The sequence below is a fragment of the Lactuca sativa genome, chromosome 1, assembly GCF_002870075.4.
Source record: "Lactuca sativa cultivar Salinas chromosome 1, Lsat_Salinas_v11, whole genome shotgun sequence".
Lineage (NCBI taxonomy): Eukaryota > Viridiplantae > Streptophyta > Magnoliopsida > Asterales > Asteraceae > Lactuca > Lactuca sativa.
Window position 1 is genome coordinate 104276502 of NC_056623.2, and position 15280 is coordinate 104291781.

Below are 15280 nucleotides of genomic sequence, written 5' to 3' on the forward strand. Positions count from 1 at the left end.
TTTGTTGCGCTAGTTGGTCTTCAAGAGTTTCAACTTCGAAAAACATCTTTCTACACTTGCAGTGGCTATGGGTAATATCAAAGTCAACTTTAAAAGCTTATAAACCAAAGGATAAGACCGATGTTTCCCCGTGCTAACCATCAAACGAGAAAGGTCGGAAATTCCTTTCAAAGTAGTGAAGCGCTCATCTTTGATGCAATAGTGATAAAATATGTCAAGTTGTACTTCAAGGTCTATCATATCTAAATCATCAAAGTCATACTTGTACAACTCACCCAACTTCAACAACTTTGATTTGTCAAATTGTGCAAATGAATCACAAGGGCTCAAAGCACCCATGTATTCTAGTAGTTGGGTGGTTGTTTCACTAAATTGATCCTGATATTCTAGAAGTTGCATATCCACCACCGTATTGAAGATTTCAACCTCAAAATGAAATCTATTAGTCTTTGTGGTCTTACGGTTTCTCGCACCAACAGTCCAACATACAACTCTTCCATATCCAAAATATCAATATTGTGTGTTAGACAAAAAGAGGATACCTTTGGCAAAATGCTAGCAAACCCCGTGTTTCTTAAAACTTTCAATCCCTCCATTGTCCCTCTAACCATCGAAGCCACTTCTAAAATGTCTAGATCTTTTCTTTGAAGTTGCTTTGACAATGTACCCGTGAGACGTAAAATCTCATACATCTTATATAAGTAAAACACAAACTCATATGATTTAAAATATGATAAGATTCCGGACGCTTGTTGACGGTTTGCTAATGACCCACCTTTTTCTTTCACAAAATCTAACACTACAAGAACATCCACAAACAACTTTATCAAACTTGTGAGTGTGTTGAAATGTGAACCCCATCTTGTATCTCCCGCTCGAACTAGTGTGGTCTCTTGATTTAACCCTTTCCCCGTTTCAAGTTCACCACTACGTAATCCTTTTTGCACCCTTTCTCTTGCTTGTTCTCATAGTAAGTATTTTCTTTTACATGAGGCACAAACAACATTAACCACCAACAAAATTTGCTCAAAAAATCACTAACACCATCATGCTTTTTTGCTACAGCCACAACCACTAATCGAAGTTGGTGTGCAAAGCAATGTACATAAAAAGCCGTGTCATTCTCTTGTAATATCAAATCTTTGAAACCATTGAATTCCCCTCGCATAGTGCTAGCCACATCGTAACCTTGTCCTCTTATCTATTAAAAAATTAAAAATATATATATAATATAACACATAAATCTAATTAAATTAAATTGAAATAAAAAAAAGTAAATAATAAATTACCTGATTAAAACTCAACTTATTACTTGTAAGTACTTCATTTATGGCATTTTTTAGTGTCAAAGAGGATGTGTCCTTCACGTGAACAAGTCCAATGAATCTTTCCGTCACAAAGCCAAGACTATCGACATATCGCAAAACAATAGTCATTTGCTCCGTTTTTTGAGATATCACTAGATTCATCAACTAATAAACCAAATACATCTTGCCTAATCTCTTGGCGAATACTCCAATGTACTTCTTGTGAAAAAAATTGCACAAGTTCCTTTTGAATGTTTGGGAAAATAAGTTGATTGTTTTTAGGAGCATTTTCTAAAGTATTGTTGAAAATATCTTCACTAGTCTCTCGCATGGCTTTTAGCACTTCAATGTAAAGCCCTCTATTTTCCGAGTTAACCGACTCGTCATGACCAGGAAACACTAAACTAGTTTTCAATAAAAGTCTAACAACAATAATAGAAACACGTAATCTAGCTTTATATTTATGGTCCTCCGCTTTGGTTTGCCTCCTCAAGAGTACATCAATAGCTTGTTTTTCTCTCAATAGAAAATCACATTTTTCTCTTGCTTTGTTGTGAAAACTATCAATAATACCCTCATGAGTCCGAAATGCACTTTTTTTATTCCAAGTATCAAAACCTTGGGAAACAAATGCATCTCTCCCTCATTTTTTTCCCTTGAGGTCTCCACACACACAACAATATAAACAATATGCTCTATTATTTTTCACACTATATTCCAACCAATCAAAATCTTCAAACCATGAAGGAACGAAGCTTCTTAATCTATCACCTATTTTCTTTTTTGGAAACTTATGTGACATTATTTGACAAGGCCCTTGAAGCAAATAAGCTCTTCTTACATCATCTCTTACATTTGATTTATAACTTGTAATCTTTGGCCTATCCGCCGGGTCCTTTGGAAGATCTTTCAAATCAATAGTTTCATTAGATTCATTAGAGCATGGTGTTTGTGGAATTGCATTAGAAACGGAAGGAATTGATTGATTGGTGAATGGTGTTTGGGAAGATCCTTCACCACTTTCATTATGATTAGATCTTGGTCTTTTTCCAAGAAAACCACCAATGGCAACCTACAATTCAACATTAAGCTAAATAACTACTAATTTCACCAAATCATCCAACAATAAGTCAATAACATCAATAGAAACATAGCAAGTTCAACAATTCCAATAAGATTGAGACTTGAGACATAGCATTATAGCAATTTTATTTCACCAAATCAAGAAATAAGTCAATAACATCAATAGAAACATAGCAATTTCAACAATTCAATATAAAAACATATCAATTTCAATTTCAAACAAAACAAATTGGTAAAATTTCAACTTACTTGCGGCATTCTTAGGCTAGGGTTTGGAGATTACTTGGAATCTTGGAGTCAAATTGAACAATGGGTTAATACAATTTGATTTTTGCTCAAGGAATGGAAGAAAGATTGCAGCGAGCCAGGGAACCCGATTCGATTTGATTTGTGTCGATCGAAGCCTTCAAGCTTCAGCCTTCACAGAAGCATCACTGATTCGTATTTTGCCAATTTGCCTTTGATGTTGCCGATTTTTTTTTTCGCATATGTTCATTCCTTTTTTCTTTCATCCGATTAATGAAATGTCCAAGTGGACCAACTCCGAACTACCAATTGGACTATCTTACAAGTTACAAATGCCATTGGGCTTTTTTCTTAGGCTTATTTGTTTTTTAGGGCTACAATTAATTATGTTTTTTGGGATACTAATTAAGAGTTTAAGTTACAAACTAAATAACTAATTATAACTTTAGGTTGTAAATATATTTTTGGCATTCCTTGATCCAATAGAGTGAAAAAAAATTATGTAGTTGCCAATTTTTTTTACGTAGTTGCCAGTTTTTTTACGTAGTAGCACGATAAGTAAAAAAAAAAAAGCGAACAAAATACCACTGCTTACGTGGGAACTAGATGTTGCCAGTGCCACACCGTGCACCTAGTAAGAACCGCCCCTGTTCATTCTATAACCCTACTACATTAAGGACTATTGAAATTTACATTATAATTTGGCTAAATGGCTCAACTTATTCACGTTGGTCATTATATGGTACCATTTTCTTCTTCCATTAAAATGCATACCTTTCTTCACACTTCGTAGTTATACCACAATATAATAAAATTCTTCATCAAAATTACTACGTCTTACTAGTTACATGCCAAAATGAAGCTAAGAGTTGTAGTTTGATCGAGTATCAAACATACAATGGCACATATAATCTGTTCAACTATAGGCTTTTCTTAAATTCTTTATTTCAAAAATAATATATCGTATCTCGATCAACTATAGGCTCATTCGGCAAACCTTATACAACGTACTTATTTTTCCATCTCATAACTCGAAGAAGCTTTTGTGTAGTTTCTACTTTCTACAATCATTAATCAAGGACTCTTATCGATTATCCATGTATATCCACAAGAATACGTATGTAAATACACAATAATTAATACAATCACACACACATACACACACACACACCGATACATACTAAAGCCCTAATTAGGGTAGATAGGACGTGGAGGGGAATCGTCGGCTTGTTATCGATTCTGAAAGGTGTGGAGCAAAAAGCCAAAGTTCTTCCTCGATTTTAGGAGGATGTGTCTTTGAAGCGAGGTCTAGGAATTATAAGACCACGCTTAAAAGATGACACACGTATTTGATGAAGTGTATTCCATGTTTTTTTATTATATCACTAAAACATGGCATACAAAGATAAGTGTCATAATTCACGTGTCATTAAACGCTTATTTTGTAGTAGTGAATTCTCATTCTTTCGAAGTTTGTTTTGGATGTTTGATATATATATATATATATATATATATATATATATATATATATATATATATATATATATATATATATATATATATATATATATATATATATATATATATAAAACGAAAGTGTCACAAAAAACACAAATGTATAAGCATTTATCCCTTTGAGTGTGCATAAAGTTCCGAATTTATGTTCAAAAAGTGAGAAAAATAAAACCTGTTTTTGAAAAAAACAATGTAAAACTCTAGTTTTGCGAGGGTAATACAGAAAACACAAATGTATAACCATTTATCCATTTTGAATACCCCGAAAGTTCGGAATTTTTGTTCAAAAGGTGAGAAAGAAACATACTTTTGAAAATAAATAAATAAATAAATAAATAAATAAAACTATGTAAAACTCAAGTTTGCAGCTTAAAAACCCGATGCAAAAATTCATTTTATTTCCGTTAAATTTTATTATTGGTTCAGCTGACAAATATCAAAAACCCACGTTCCAAATATAAAACCCCTGTGAAATGTCATTTTATTTATTCCAAATATTTTAAATTATCTTAGGGCTCACTAATTTTATCATTACAAAATAAAAAAACGTTATTTACCTGCAGACGGTCTTAGCACTGAAGGCAAATCCAAAACATGCCTTGAGTTGAATGCGACAATATCTTCATTTCTGATCGTGGGAGTTTTGTCTTATAACGAGAAAATGATTCTGTAGATGCAAACACCTTCCTAGAGGGTTCAAGAGGCAGGTATATTACTAGAGCTGCTAAGTCAATGAGGGTTGGGTTGGTTGGGTTGAATATTTTATACCAACACAAACTATTTATTTAAATGAGTTGATATTTCCAATTAACTCAACCTTTCAAATAAATAAGTTGTTATTTGGTTGACCTAATTATATAATTCTCAATCAAACATATTAAATAAATGCACTAAACCATTTAAAATAGTAAAAGGTAAATAAATTAACTAAATAATACATCTCTTAAATTAGTTCGAAACTTAAATAAAATTTACATGTATGAAAAAAGCATATCCTAATTCACAAATACAAATAAATTTGTCAAACAACATTGAAAATGTTTATTATCAAAGTGATTTTGGAGAGTAGGTAGTATTGTCGGAGCCAATAAAAAATACGAGAATCAGAATTGCATTTTTACAAAACATAAATAATAATACAACATTATAATTTATAACTTAATATTTTAACACATTATAATATTAAATTAAATATATATTAACGCTAAATGAGTTAGCGGGTTAAAAACATGTTGATAATTTTTATCCAACCCAAATTATTTAAATAAATAGGTTAGGTAAATGGATTGAAAATTTCAACCCAACCTTTTAATTTTGGGTTAAATCGATTTTTACCGGCTCTATATATTCCTGATGATTTGTGGTGTCAGCTGGTTAAATGGGTTGAAAATCTCAAATCAACCTGTTAATTTTGGGTTGAGTAGATTTTTATCGGCTGTACATATTTCTGATGATTTGTCTCAACTGGTGGTAAGTACTCTCTACAAATGCGATGATCATAATTACAGAATCTAACAAATTAAACTGGGTATTTTCATTTAATGTAGCTAATATATGTTATTTATTGTGCATTTTTTATTTTTGAAGTTTTTTTCTTCAATTTTAACCTTTCATACCTTTGTTTTTTTACATACTAGCCGTTTACCCGCGCAAAACGACGGACGGCAAATGGTTGCTTTCGACAATTAATTTCTTTTCGATGGAGAATAATTATTTTCAGTTCAATCATTAATTTGTTTTAGGAAACATGTCATATTAAAAATAAAAAAATTCATGAAATGACCAAATTATAGGGTGTTGAGTATTTATTTGGATGAAAAAAGATCTGGTCAAAACCTTAGAAGAGAAAATTTATAGGAGTTTGTTTAAATTTTAATATTATTTTATTAGTGATTAGTTGTACAATTAGCTTAATGATTTGGACGTCTTAAAAAATATTATTATTTTATTCAATCTATTTTTAGAAATAGTGAGATTTGTTTTATAAGATAGTAAAGATAATACTTATGGAAAATATATAAAATAATTATTTTTCAAATGTCTTTTTATTAATATAAGTTTCCTAAAAGTATGGAATGGACGAAGTAATATTACCGAACTCAAGTTACATATACTGATCGAATGATAAATTATAGTTATAGTATTATATTATATGCATCAACTTATCCATAATCATCGAGAAAGTTCACCACCAAAAAAGTTCTTTCTTTTGAAGGTTGCAACCAAAAATTAAATCAAATCTTCAGTTAACTAAAGACAATTATTTAATTGTTTGGAGTCATGGGAGTTCGTGAAAGTGCACGTGACTTCCCATGTCGATCGACCTTACGTATCCAAGTCTCCTTCCCACGTGTTTTTCTATCCCATATCTTCACTGTATATACACACACACATTTTTTTTCTACGCATTCCACATACGTACACATCTGTGTATATATACACAATGTATCGGAGGTAAGGTTCTCACTTTCAGTCACAAACTCTCTCATCAGCTCATTAATGGACAAGTACGAGGTAGTGAAGGATCTTGGAGCTGGGAATTTTGCGGTCGCACGGCTCATGAGACATAAAGAAACCAAAGATCTCGTTGCCATGAAATACATCGAGCGTGGTAAAAAGGTATAGACATCTTAGTTTTGTATGTACATGCTTATAGTTTTTTCTTAATTTCTATCTAGGATACAGATAAAATGAGAATCTAATAACTTTTTGTGCAGATATAAATTTTACTCTCAACTTGAAGATGGAATTTTTTTTTTAAAAAACAAATAAAATAAAATAAGATATGTGCATATAGCATATTCACGTTTAATATTTTTTTATTTTTGTTCCTATAAATCTTTCTATCAAATTAAATAATAATATGTGTCATATTAATATATTAAAATACAATTAAATAAACTTTATATGAGTGTTTAATTAGATAGAAAGATTTATAAAAATAAAAAATAGAAATATATTTAATTTCTCATATGCATTTGATATCTATCTATTTTGGTTGAAACATATCTTAATTAAAATGTTATGATTGAAAACTATGATCGGGAAAAAAAAAGTTAGTTTCTCTAACTTTCTTAGGTTCTAATCATATCAAGTTCACAATTTCAATATATATAATCTCTTTATTCTAATAAAAGAATAAGTTTATTCTTTTTTTAATATATATTACTTATTAGGTCTCCTAATTAATGTAATATTATTTATCAATCTATTAATTCTTTATTTCAAATTTCAAATTTTAAATTTCTCGCTCTAATTACAATAAATTAAAATAAAATAAATATAAATTATAATGTGATATTTATTTAAATAAAGGATAATAATTCTATATAACAAAAAAACCTCTTAATTAATAATTTATTTAAAACAAATGATTAATAATTTTAAATTTTTATTATGAAAGTTTAATTTTATAACTATAGTTTCCACAAGTTATAAACTAGTGTTTATATAAATTGATGAATGTAGATCGACGAAAATGTGGCAAGAGAGATCATAAACCATAGATCACTTCGTCATCCTAATATTATCCGGTTTAAGGAGGTAAATATATACGTATACATGAATTAGTATTTAGTATTAGCAAGTTTATTTTTTAAATAGAGATAAGTTTGGTTATGTAACTTAATATAATATACATGTATGTGGATAAGGTCATACTGACACCAACACATCTAGCAATAGTGATGGAATATGCTGCTGGTGGAGGGCTCTTTGATCGTATCTGCACAGCAGGCCGATTCAGTGAAAATGAGGTACGTAATATTTATATTTTGTGGAATTTCAATTTCTATCGTTAAAATCTATGAAAACAAAATTTAATTACCAATTAATAGAAACATGTATGCAGTATGTATGTATAATGATTATTAATTTATATATGTTGTAAAATTGATAGGCAAGGTATTTCTTCCAACAATTGGTATCTGGTGTCTCCTTCTGCCATTCCATGGTAAAAATCATATTCTACTATCTTATAACTATTACAAGATATTAGTTTTTTTTTTTTTTAATAAAACATTAAAAAATTAACTTGAATTATATCTCTTACAGTAAAATTTATCGTAGTATATATGTTGATCATTTCCAACCTAAAGAAGTTGAGATATATATATATGTCAGCAAATATGTCATCGAGATTTGAAGTTGGAAAATACGCTTTTAGATGGAAGTCGAGTACCTCGGCTGAAAATATGCGACTTCGGATATTCCAAGGTTATAATCTAGTTTTTCATTGATTCTGTCCTCAATCTGTTTACATTTATCTAATACATATATAAACGTAAGGAGATCAATATTCATGAATGAGATAAAGATTGGAATATGTAAACACGATTGTTCTAATTATAATAACTCTTTGATTATATGAGAAACTCTCTCAAAACTTACGATATTACAATGTTTTCCAATGATCATAACTCGACCTAAAACCATGTATATATATACTCCTAACTACCGACTTGTAATTAGATTACAATTAGGAAACTAGAAACCTACTTGTTTATGATTTCCTAAGAACTAGGTTGCTATTACTTGGTCTCCAAGTCCTACTCGACTTAGGATTCCAACAATCACCTCCGAATCTCTAAGCCCTTCTAGAGAATTCTTCAACCCCGATAAACATCATATTATCTCTTTTCACCACCCCGACCTCTTTAATCAAGTTTGTTCCGAGAGCACTTTTCAACAAGACAAGGTCACGACCACATTTACCGTCTTCCGTCACCCGCAAAACGAACCGGATCAAAGCCACCCGCTTTAACGTCTTCTCGTCTATTTATTTTGCGCCTCCGGTTGGTCTCTCTCTACCTTAGAACCAGTCAGATCAAGAAAAACCGAGGCTGTTGTTGAGATGCTTAAACTTGTAATCAAAACAATCCACACCCCCTTAAAACGAACCCGGTTCCCGCTGCTTCTGCCCCACAGCGAAAGGCTACGGTATTCTTGAAACCGACTCTTAAACCGGCACCGTCTTCACCTCGCTCTGATACCAATTAAAGATTGGAATATGTAAACACGATTGTTCTAATCAAAATAACTCTTTGATTATATGAGAAACTCTCTCAAAACTCACGATATTACAATGTTTTCCAATGATCATAACTCGACCTAAAACCATGTATATATATATTCCTAACTACCGACTTGTAATTAGATTACAATTAGGAAACTAGAAACCTACTTGTTTATGATTTCCTAAAAACTAGGTTGCTATTACTTGGTCTCCAAGTCTTACTCGACTTAGGATTCCAACATGAGATCCCTCAAGTCAATATTTCTTGTTGTGAAGGATATCGTTGGTGGCTTCTATCCTTATAGTCGATCAAATCATTATTTACACATTTTATTCATGTATTAAAAATCGGGAATATTTGATAATATATATAACATAATTTTCTTCTCATGTTATCAAACAAAAAATTCAAAATGTTAATTGGCAGTTTTTTTTGTTGTTGTTTCTTTATAGTCGTTACTTCTTCATTCAATCCCCAAGTCAACTGTTGGAACCCCAGCTTACGTTGCCCCAGAGGTTCTTTTTCGTCGAGAGTATGATGGCAAGGTAGAAACTGTAATATCTTTACTTTTTGCATCTTTGAACTTAAAATCAAACATATGTTCACATAGAGAAGCCGGGTTCTATAGATACATATAGCTCACATTATATTCAGTTTGTTAAATATATGCAAAAGTAGTAATATCTTTTTAATTATCTTGATATATTTTGTAGTTGGCAGATTTATGGTCATGTGGAGTGACACTATACGTTATGCTGGTGGGAACATACCCTTTTGAAGATCCAGCCGACCCCAAAAACTTCAGAAAAACCATTAGTGTAAGCGTTTAGTTTCATTCAATTTTGATGAGAACCACATCAGTTGGAGTCTCATATCTCTATACTAATAAAAGAGTACCTCTTTTGCCAAGTGTCACCATATTAGACATTTTAATTAATGTGTTGCCACTTTTCAATCTATTAGTTTTCCGTTTTAAATTTATTAAACATTCTTATTAATATGATTCTATTTTAAATTTTAAATTTTAAATTTTAAATTATTGTTTTCATTAATTCACAAATAAAAAATATCTAATATATATTAAAAATTAATTTTATATATTTATTTGAATCAATGATTATAATTTCACATAACTAATAAAAATTATCTCTTAAATTAATAATTTATTTAAAATAACTTATTAATAATTTTGAGTTTTTACTATAAAAGTTTGATTAATTTTATAACCGTGGTTCCCACGGGTTATAAACTAGTCTACTCTAATAAATGAAAATATTTTTGCCACATGTCACACTCTCATTGATTTAGACAAATGTCATTTTGTGGTTATTCTTACTTAAATTTATTCCATACTAGGTGTGAAACCCGTATATTACACGGGTTGATTTAAAAAAAAGATTAAACATTAAAGTGTAAACATAAAATATTTTTTTAATGTATAACTTTAAAATAAAGAAGATACATATTTATTGAAATTTAATATCGTATATATCATATTTAATACTTTACATATATAAATATATGACTTTAATTTTAAAAATTGAAATAAACCAACAATTGACAAAGTGGATAATATTTATTTCAAAAGTACCACAAAATGACAAGTGTCAAAATTAATGAGAGGTTGACATGTGACAAAAAAACCTTCACTTATTAAGGAAGATGACATTTTGTGGTTTTTTTCCATTTTATTAAATTCCACGTAATATTTAAATGTAATAATTGTCATAAATATAATAATAAATCTTTATCAATATCATTAATTGATATTTCTTCTAATTTCAAAATTTATAAATTAAGGCTCATTAGTTTTCTATGTTTATTTATTTAATTATTAGTTTAAATTTAAAAAAAAACACATTAATTTTAATAATTCAACATTTTTCTAATCTTTGTTATAAATTCAAATTTCTTAAAATGTTAAGAATTTTATATTTAATGTTTTTCTTTTAAATGAACTCACGTAATACATGAGTTTACAACTAGTTTTTAATTAACAAAAAGGTTAAAAGATAAACAAAAAAAGTAGCTATAAAGGAAACAAATCAAATGAATCAACAGTTACCTAAATGAATTTAAAGGTTTACAACGCTCTAGAAAATTAAATTAATCATTTAAACGTATTACTTGACTTGTTCGTGTTATCTTAATAATTTGCTCCTTAATTGTCATGCAGCGTATTATGGGAATTCAATACAAGATTCCAGACTATGTTTACATATCTCAAGAATGTAAACAACTTCTCTCACGCATATTCGTGGCAAATCCTTCGCGGGTATGAATCCGTTTATTTTGAAAATCAAATAAATCATGTTGTAACTTTGTGATGACCATCTTATTGCATTATGATAAAATAGAGGATTACAATAAAAGAAATCAAGAATCATCCATGGTTTCTAAAGAATTTACCAAGGGAGCTCATGGAATCCGCTCAAACCAATTATTATCAACGAGACAACCCAAGTTTTTCCCTTCAGAGCGTGGATGAGATAATGAAGATTCTGGCGGAGGCTAGAAACCCTCCACCATTTTCGAAATTGGTAGAGAATATTGGTTTGGGAGTAGAGGAAGATGATGAAAAACAGGAAGATATTAAAGAAGAAGTACAAAAAGAAGATGAATATGAAAAGAGGGCAAAAGAGGTTCATGCTAGCTGTGAATTTACAGGATGTTTGGGAAAGCTTACAAAAAGAGTTTTTTAACTTATTATCCGTATCAATCAATTAGTATAAGTTAAAAATGGTTGTTGGATAAAGACATTTCTAAAAACAACTTATAGTGGTTCCACACCCGCGATAAGTCATTTTATTTTTTAAGTTACTCTTTACTAACTTATCAAAAGCTTCCAAACACCTTTGGATCGCTTTCACCTAAATAGCAACAAATAGCAACAGGTTCATTAAAAAACGTCACCTCCACTTTATGAGAAGAGCAATGTTAAAGCTTTTAAACTATCAATACCCAACCCTCCTTTATCTTTATCGTTTAACACCGGTCTCCATTTAACCCACGATATTTTTCTTTCTGATTCATTCTCTCCCCAAAAGAAACGACACCTCAAATTCTCTAAAGCATCCAACACCGACTCAGGCATTTTAAATACCCAAGCTATTAAGCACAGATTTAATCGGAGTTAACCTACCACACACCAAAAGAAGATTAGCTTTCCTATTCGAAAGTCTTTTCTTGAATTTTGAGACCACCATATCCCATTTATTAATTCTGGTCATTTTCACCCCAACAGGTAAACCAAGGTAATAAAAAAGGATCGAGGCAGCCATACACCCAATACCCAATACCCATAACCTCCACTTGAGCATCAATACACCCAATACCCACAGCCATAACCTCCACTTGAGCATCAATAGCACAAATACCATATAAATTAGACTTTTGTAAATTAAGTCTAAGGCCCGAGACCATATAAAACAATTTAAAATCGTAAACAAATTTGAAATGTTTTGCTGATTTCATTCCCCCATAAACAAAACATCATCTGCATAAAATAAATAAGATAGAGAAAAACCATCTTCTCTCACCCTAGCACCACGGAACAAGCCTTGGTTAACTGCATCCTCAATAGCCAAGTGTAAACCTTCCATAACAATAATAAATAAGAAATGGGATAACGGATTACCTTGTCGTAGGCCTCTTTATAAAGAAAATTCGTGTATTGGGCTTCCATTAACATGGATGGAAGCACGAGAAGACACCAAATAGGCATTAATACAACCAATCTACTTCTGATCAAAACCCATAAACACCATAATCTGCAACAAATAACCCTAACATACCGAGTCGTACGCTTTATCAAAATCAACCTTCAAAATCATCACCTTTATTTTTTTCTTTTTATACCAACTAATAATCTCGTTTACCATCAAAGGGCCATCCAAGATTTGTCTACCCTTGACAAACATAGATTGTTTCGGGCTAACAATATTAGTGATTAGCTAACAACTTTGCAATAATTTTATATTGAACTCCAATCAGACTAATCGGCCTATAATCCTTAACAAATGTAGGATTACTAATTTTCGTGAGAAATGTGATAAAGGAGGAGTTACAACCATTCAGAATGAAACCTGTATCAAAGAATTCATTTACAAAGTTATAGATGTCTTCTTTCAAGAGATCCCAAAACTTCTTGACAAACTGGAACGAAAAGCCATCAAGACGTGGAGATCGATCACTTCCACACGACCAAATAGCGTTTAGAAATTCATCTATAGTGAATCTCGAACTCATGAAGTCTCTTTGATCTGAATCTAGAAACTTGAGCCGAGAACTAGGATTAGATAAAGTAGCACCCAAAAAACCTTTGAATTTCTCTTTAAAATAACTAAAAAAAATGATTTTTAACTTGACTAGGATCATCCACCCAAATACCTGAGATAGCTAATTTTCTTCTCTTTTTCTTGATCATAGCATGGAAAAACTAAGAGTTCTCATCACCATCTACTCCCCATTTTATTTTCATTTTTTGAGCTGCATCCAAACCTTCAATCTTTTCAAGATCAACCAACTGTTTAAGAACATCAATCCTAGCCAAAGTAGCATCTTCATCTCTATTCCTACCATCTAAAATCACATCAATGTCATTAAGCTCACTCAAGAGCACCCTCTTAGCCCCTCGGTTAGACTCACACCCTTATGCCATTCTTTCAATCTATTTTTGACACCTTAAATTTTATTTTTAAAAATAATAAAATTATTGGTTTGAAGCCCATAATCCATATTCGACCATGCATCAATCACGGTATTATCAAACCCTTCAAACAATAACAACAAATGAAACAACTTAAACGGGGTAGGACCATAATCGATGTTTTCATTTTTTAGAACAATCGGACTATGATCAGACCATAGCCTGGAAAGCACCAATCCAACCAAGTTCGAATACCACTCTGAAAACCCATTAGTAATAAAAAAATATATCAAGTTTCGACATTTTAGAGCACAAACGATCAACTCTAGAATATTTTCTCCCTCCCATCGGCACATCTACTAGCTCCATATCAATAAGAAAGTTATTGAATTCATTCGCCTCATCTTGACAAAAAACAGAACCACTTCTCTCATTGTCATCCCTAACAACATTGAAATCACCAAAAATAATGTATTCTCCTACATTACTTCTCATAAAATTTGAAACATAATCCTAAATTCTTTTTTTTTATCATGTCTACCTTGTGGAGCATAAACACCGACAACAAAAAATTTATCCCCTGCACAATCAAAACATTTTACATAGACCAAACTCTATCTTTTTTAAAAATTGAAGGATCCCACACAGTCAAATATACCACCCGATCTCCCTTGAGCACTACTACTAGCCACATCAACTGATAATTCCCTCATAAAGAACGAACCAAAAACAAATCTAGTCCGGTCAATCTCAATTCTTACACCCCTAACACACTAATATTATGATCCGTACAAAGATTTTTAATTCAACCTCTTTTCCTTTGGTATTTCATGCCACACAAATTAATAAACAAACCTACTTGTTCACCATTTTTTTCAATCATTCGAGTCACATCTTCCTTACAACCGGTAAAATCATAGCCCAACACCTTTCCAAACTCAACATCCATTAATTCAATTAATGAACGAAAATTAACATGTTTCTTTAGGAGATTAACTTTATTACCTTGAATATAAAAAGGTAAATGCATTTTCTCCGATTGACTGGATCGAGAATGTAACGGAGAGTGGAACAGGTGGCGATTAAAACCAAGAGGAACCAATAATGATCTAGATTCCTGGCAGCAAACACTTCCTTTATCCTCTAACAATTTGACACCTCCCATTCCCTACACACCCCTTCTTTTCCACCATTTGAATCTGTCTCCGGAGGACTATCCTCCGAGTTTGCCTTCCTATTTTTGAAATTTTCCACATCACACCCTTCATCTCTTTTTCAATAAAATCATATTCACTAGACACCTCTTCAAAATTATCTTCTTACAACCCATCAAAATTTTCATGACCCTTGTTTGAGAAACTGGATCAGGCATAAACTGATTCATTTCAAACCCTTCTCCTTGCTCACTTTCATCATCCTCCTCTTCATTAACATCACTTGAATCATCATCGTTATCATGCAACACC

The 15280-nt window shown here is 31.2% G+C and overlaps 2 protein-coding genes across 2 annotated transcripts; one reads left to right on the forward strand and one right to left on the reverse strand.

The window, feature by feature from the left end:
- Positions 1 to 9: 9 nt before the first annotated feature.
- Positions 10 to 2648, reverse strand: LOC111909792 (uncharacterized). Its single transcript, XM_042896992.1, has 7 exons — positions 2640 to 2648; positions 2030 to 2379; positions 1496 to 1711; positions 1290 to 1407; positions 904 to 1201; positions 543 to 799; positions 10 to 426 (listed from the first exon to the last, which is right to left on the reverse strand). Exons 1-7 carry the CDS (start codon positions 2646 to 2648, stop codon positions 10 to 12), a joined length of 1665 nt encoding a protein of 554 aa, XP_042752926.1.
- Positions 2649 to 6578: 3930 nt separating this feature from the next.
- On the forward strand, positions 6579 to 12049 carry LOC111909805 (serine/threonine-protein kinase SRK2G). The gene is made up of 9 exons (XM_023905579.3): positions 6579 to 6770; positions 7620 to 7694; positions 7805 to 7906; positions 8050 to 8103; positions 8274 to 8366; positions 9619 to 9711; positions 9880 to 9984; positions 11343 to 11441; positions 11524 to 12049. The coding sequence occupies exons 1-9, from the start codon at positions 6651 to 6653 to the stop codon at positions 11866 to 11868; spliced, it is 1086 nt and encodes a 361-aa protein (XP_023761347.1). The 5' UTR covers positions 6579 to 6650; the 3' UTR covers positions 11869 to 12049.
- The last annotated feature ends 3231 nt before the right edge of the window (positions 12050 to 15280 follow it).

What these genes read in the sequence shown, in the direction of transcription:
- LOC111909805 (XM_023905579.3), top strand. Translation starts at nt 6,651, where the DNA reads ATGGACAAGTACGAGGTAGTGAAGGATCTTGGAGCTGGGAATTTTGCG. An exon ending in ACATCGAGCGTGGTAAAAAG is followed by an intron (nt 6,771 to 7,619) that starts GTATAGACATCT and finishes TGATGAATGTAG; the next exon opens with ATCGACGAAAATGTGGCAAG. An exon ending in ACTTCAGAAAAACCATTAGT is followed by an intron (nt 9,985 to 11,342) that starts GTAAGCGTTTAG and finishes ATTGTCATGCAG; the next exon opens with CGTATTATGGGAATTCAATA.
- LOC111909792 (XM_042896992.1), bottom strand. An exon ending in TGGTTTGAAGATTTTGATTG is followed by an intron (nt 1,712 to 2,029) that starts GTTGGAATATAG and finishes ATTGAAAACTAG; the next exon opens with TTTAGTGTTTCCTGGTCATG. An exon ending in GAACTTGAAACGGGGAAAGG is followed by an intron (nt 800 to 903) that starts GTTAAATCAAGA and finishes ATGTTCTTGTAG; the next exon opens with TGTTAGATTTTGTGAAAGAA.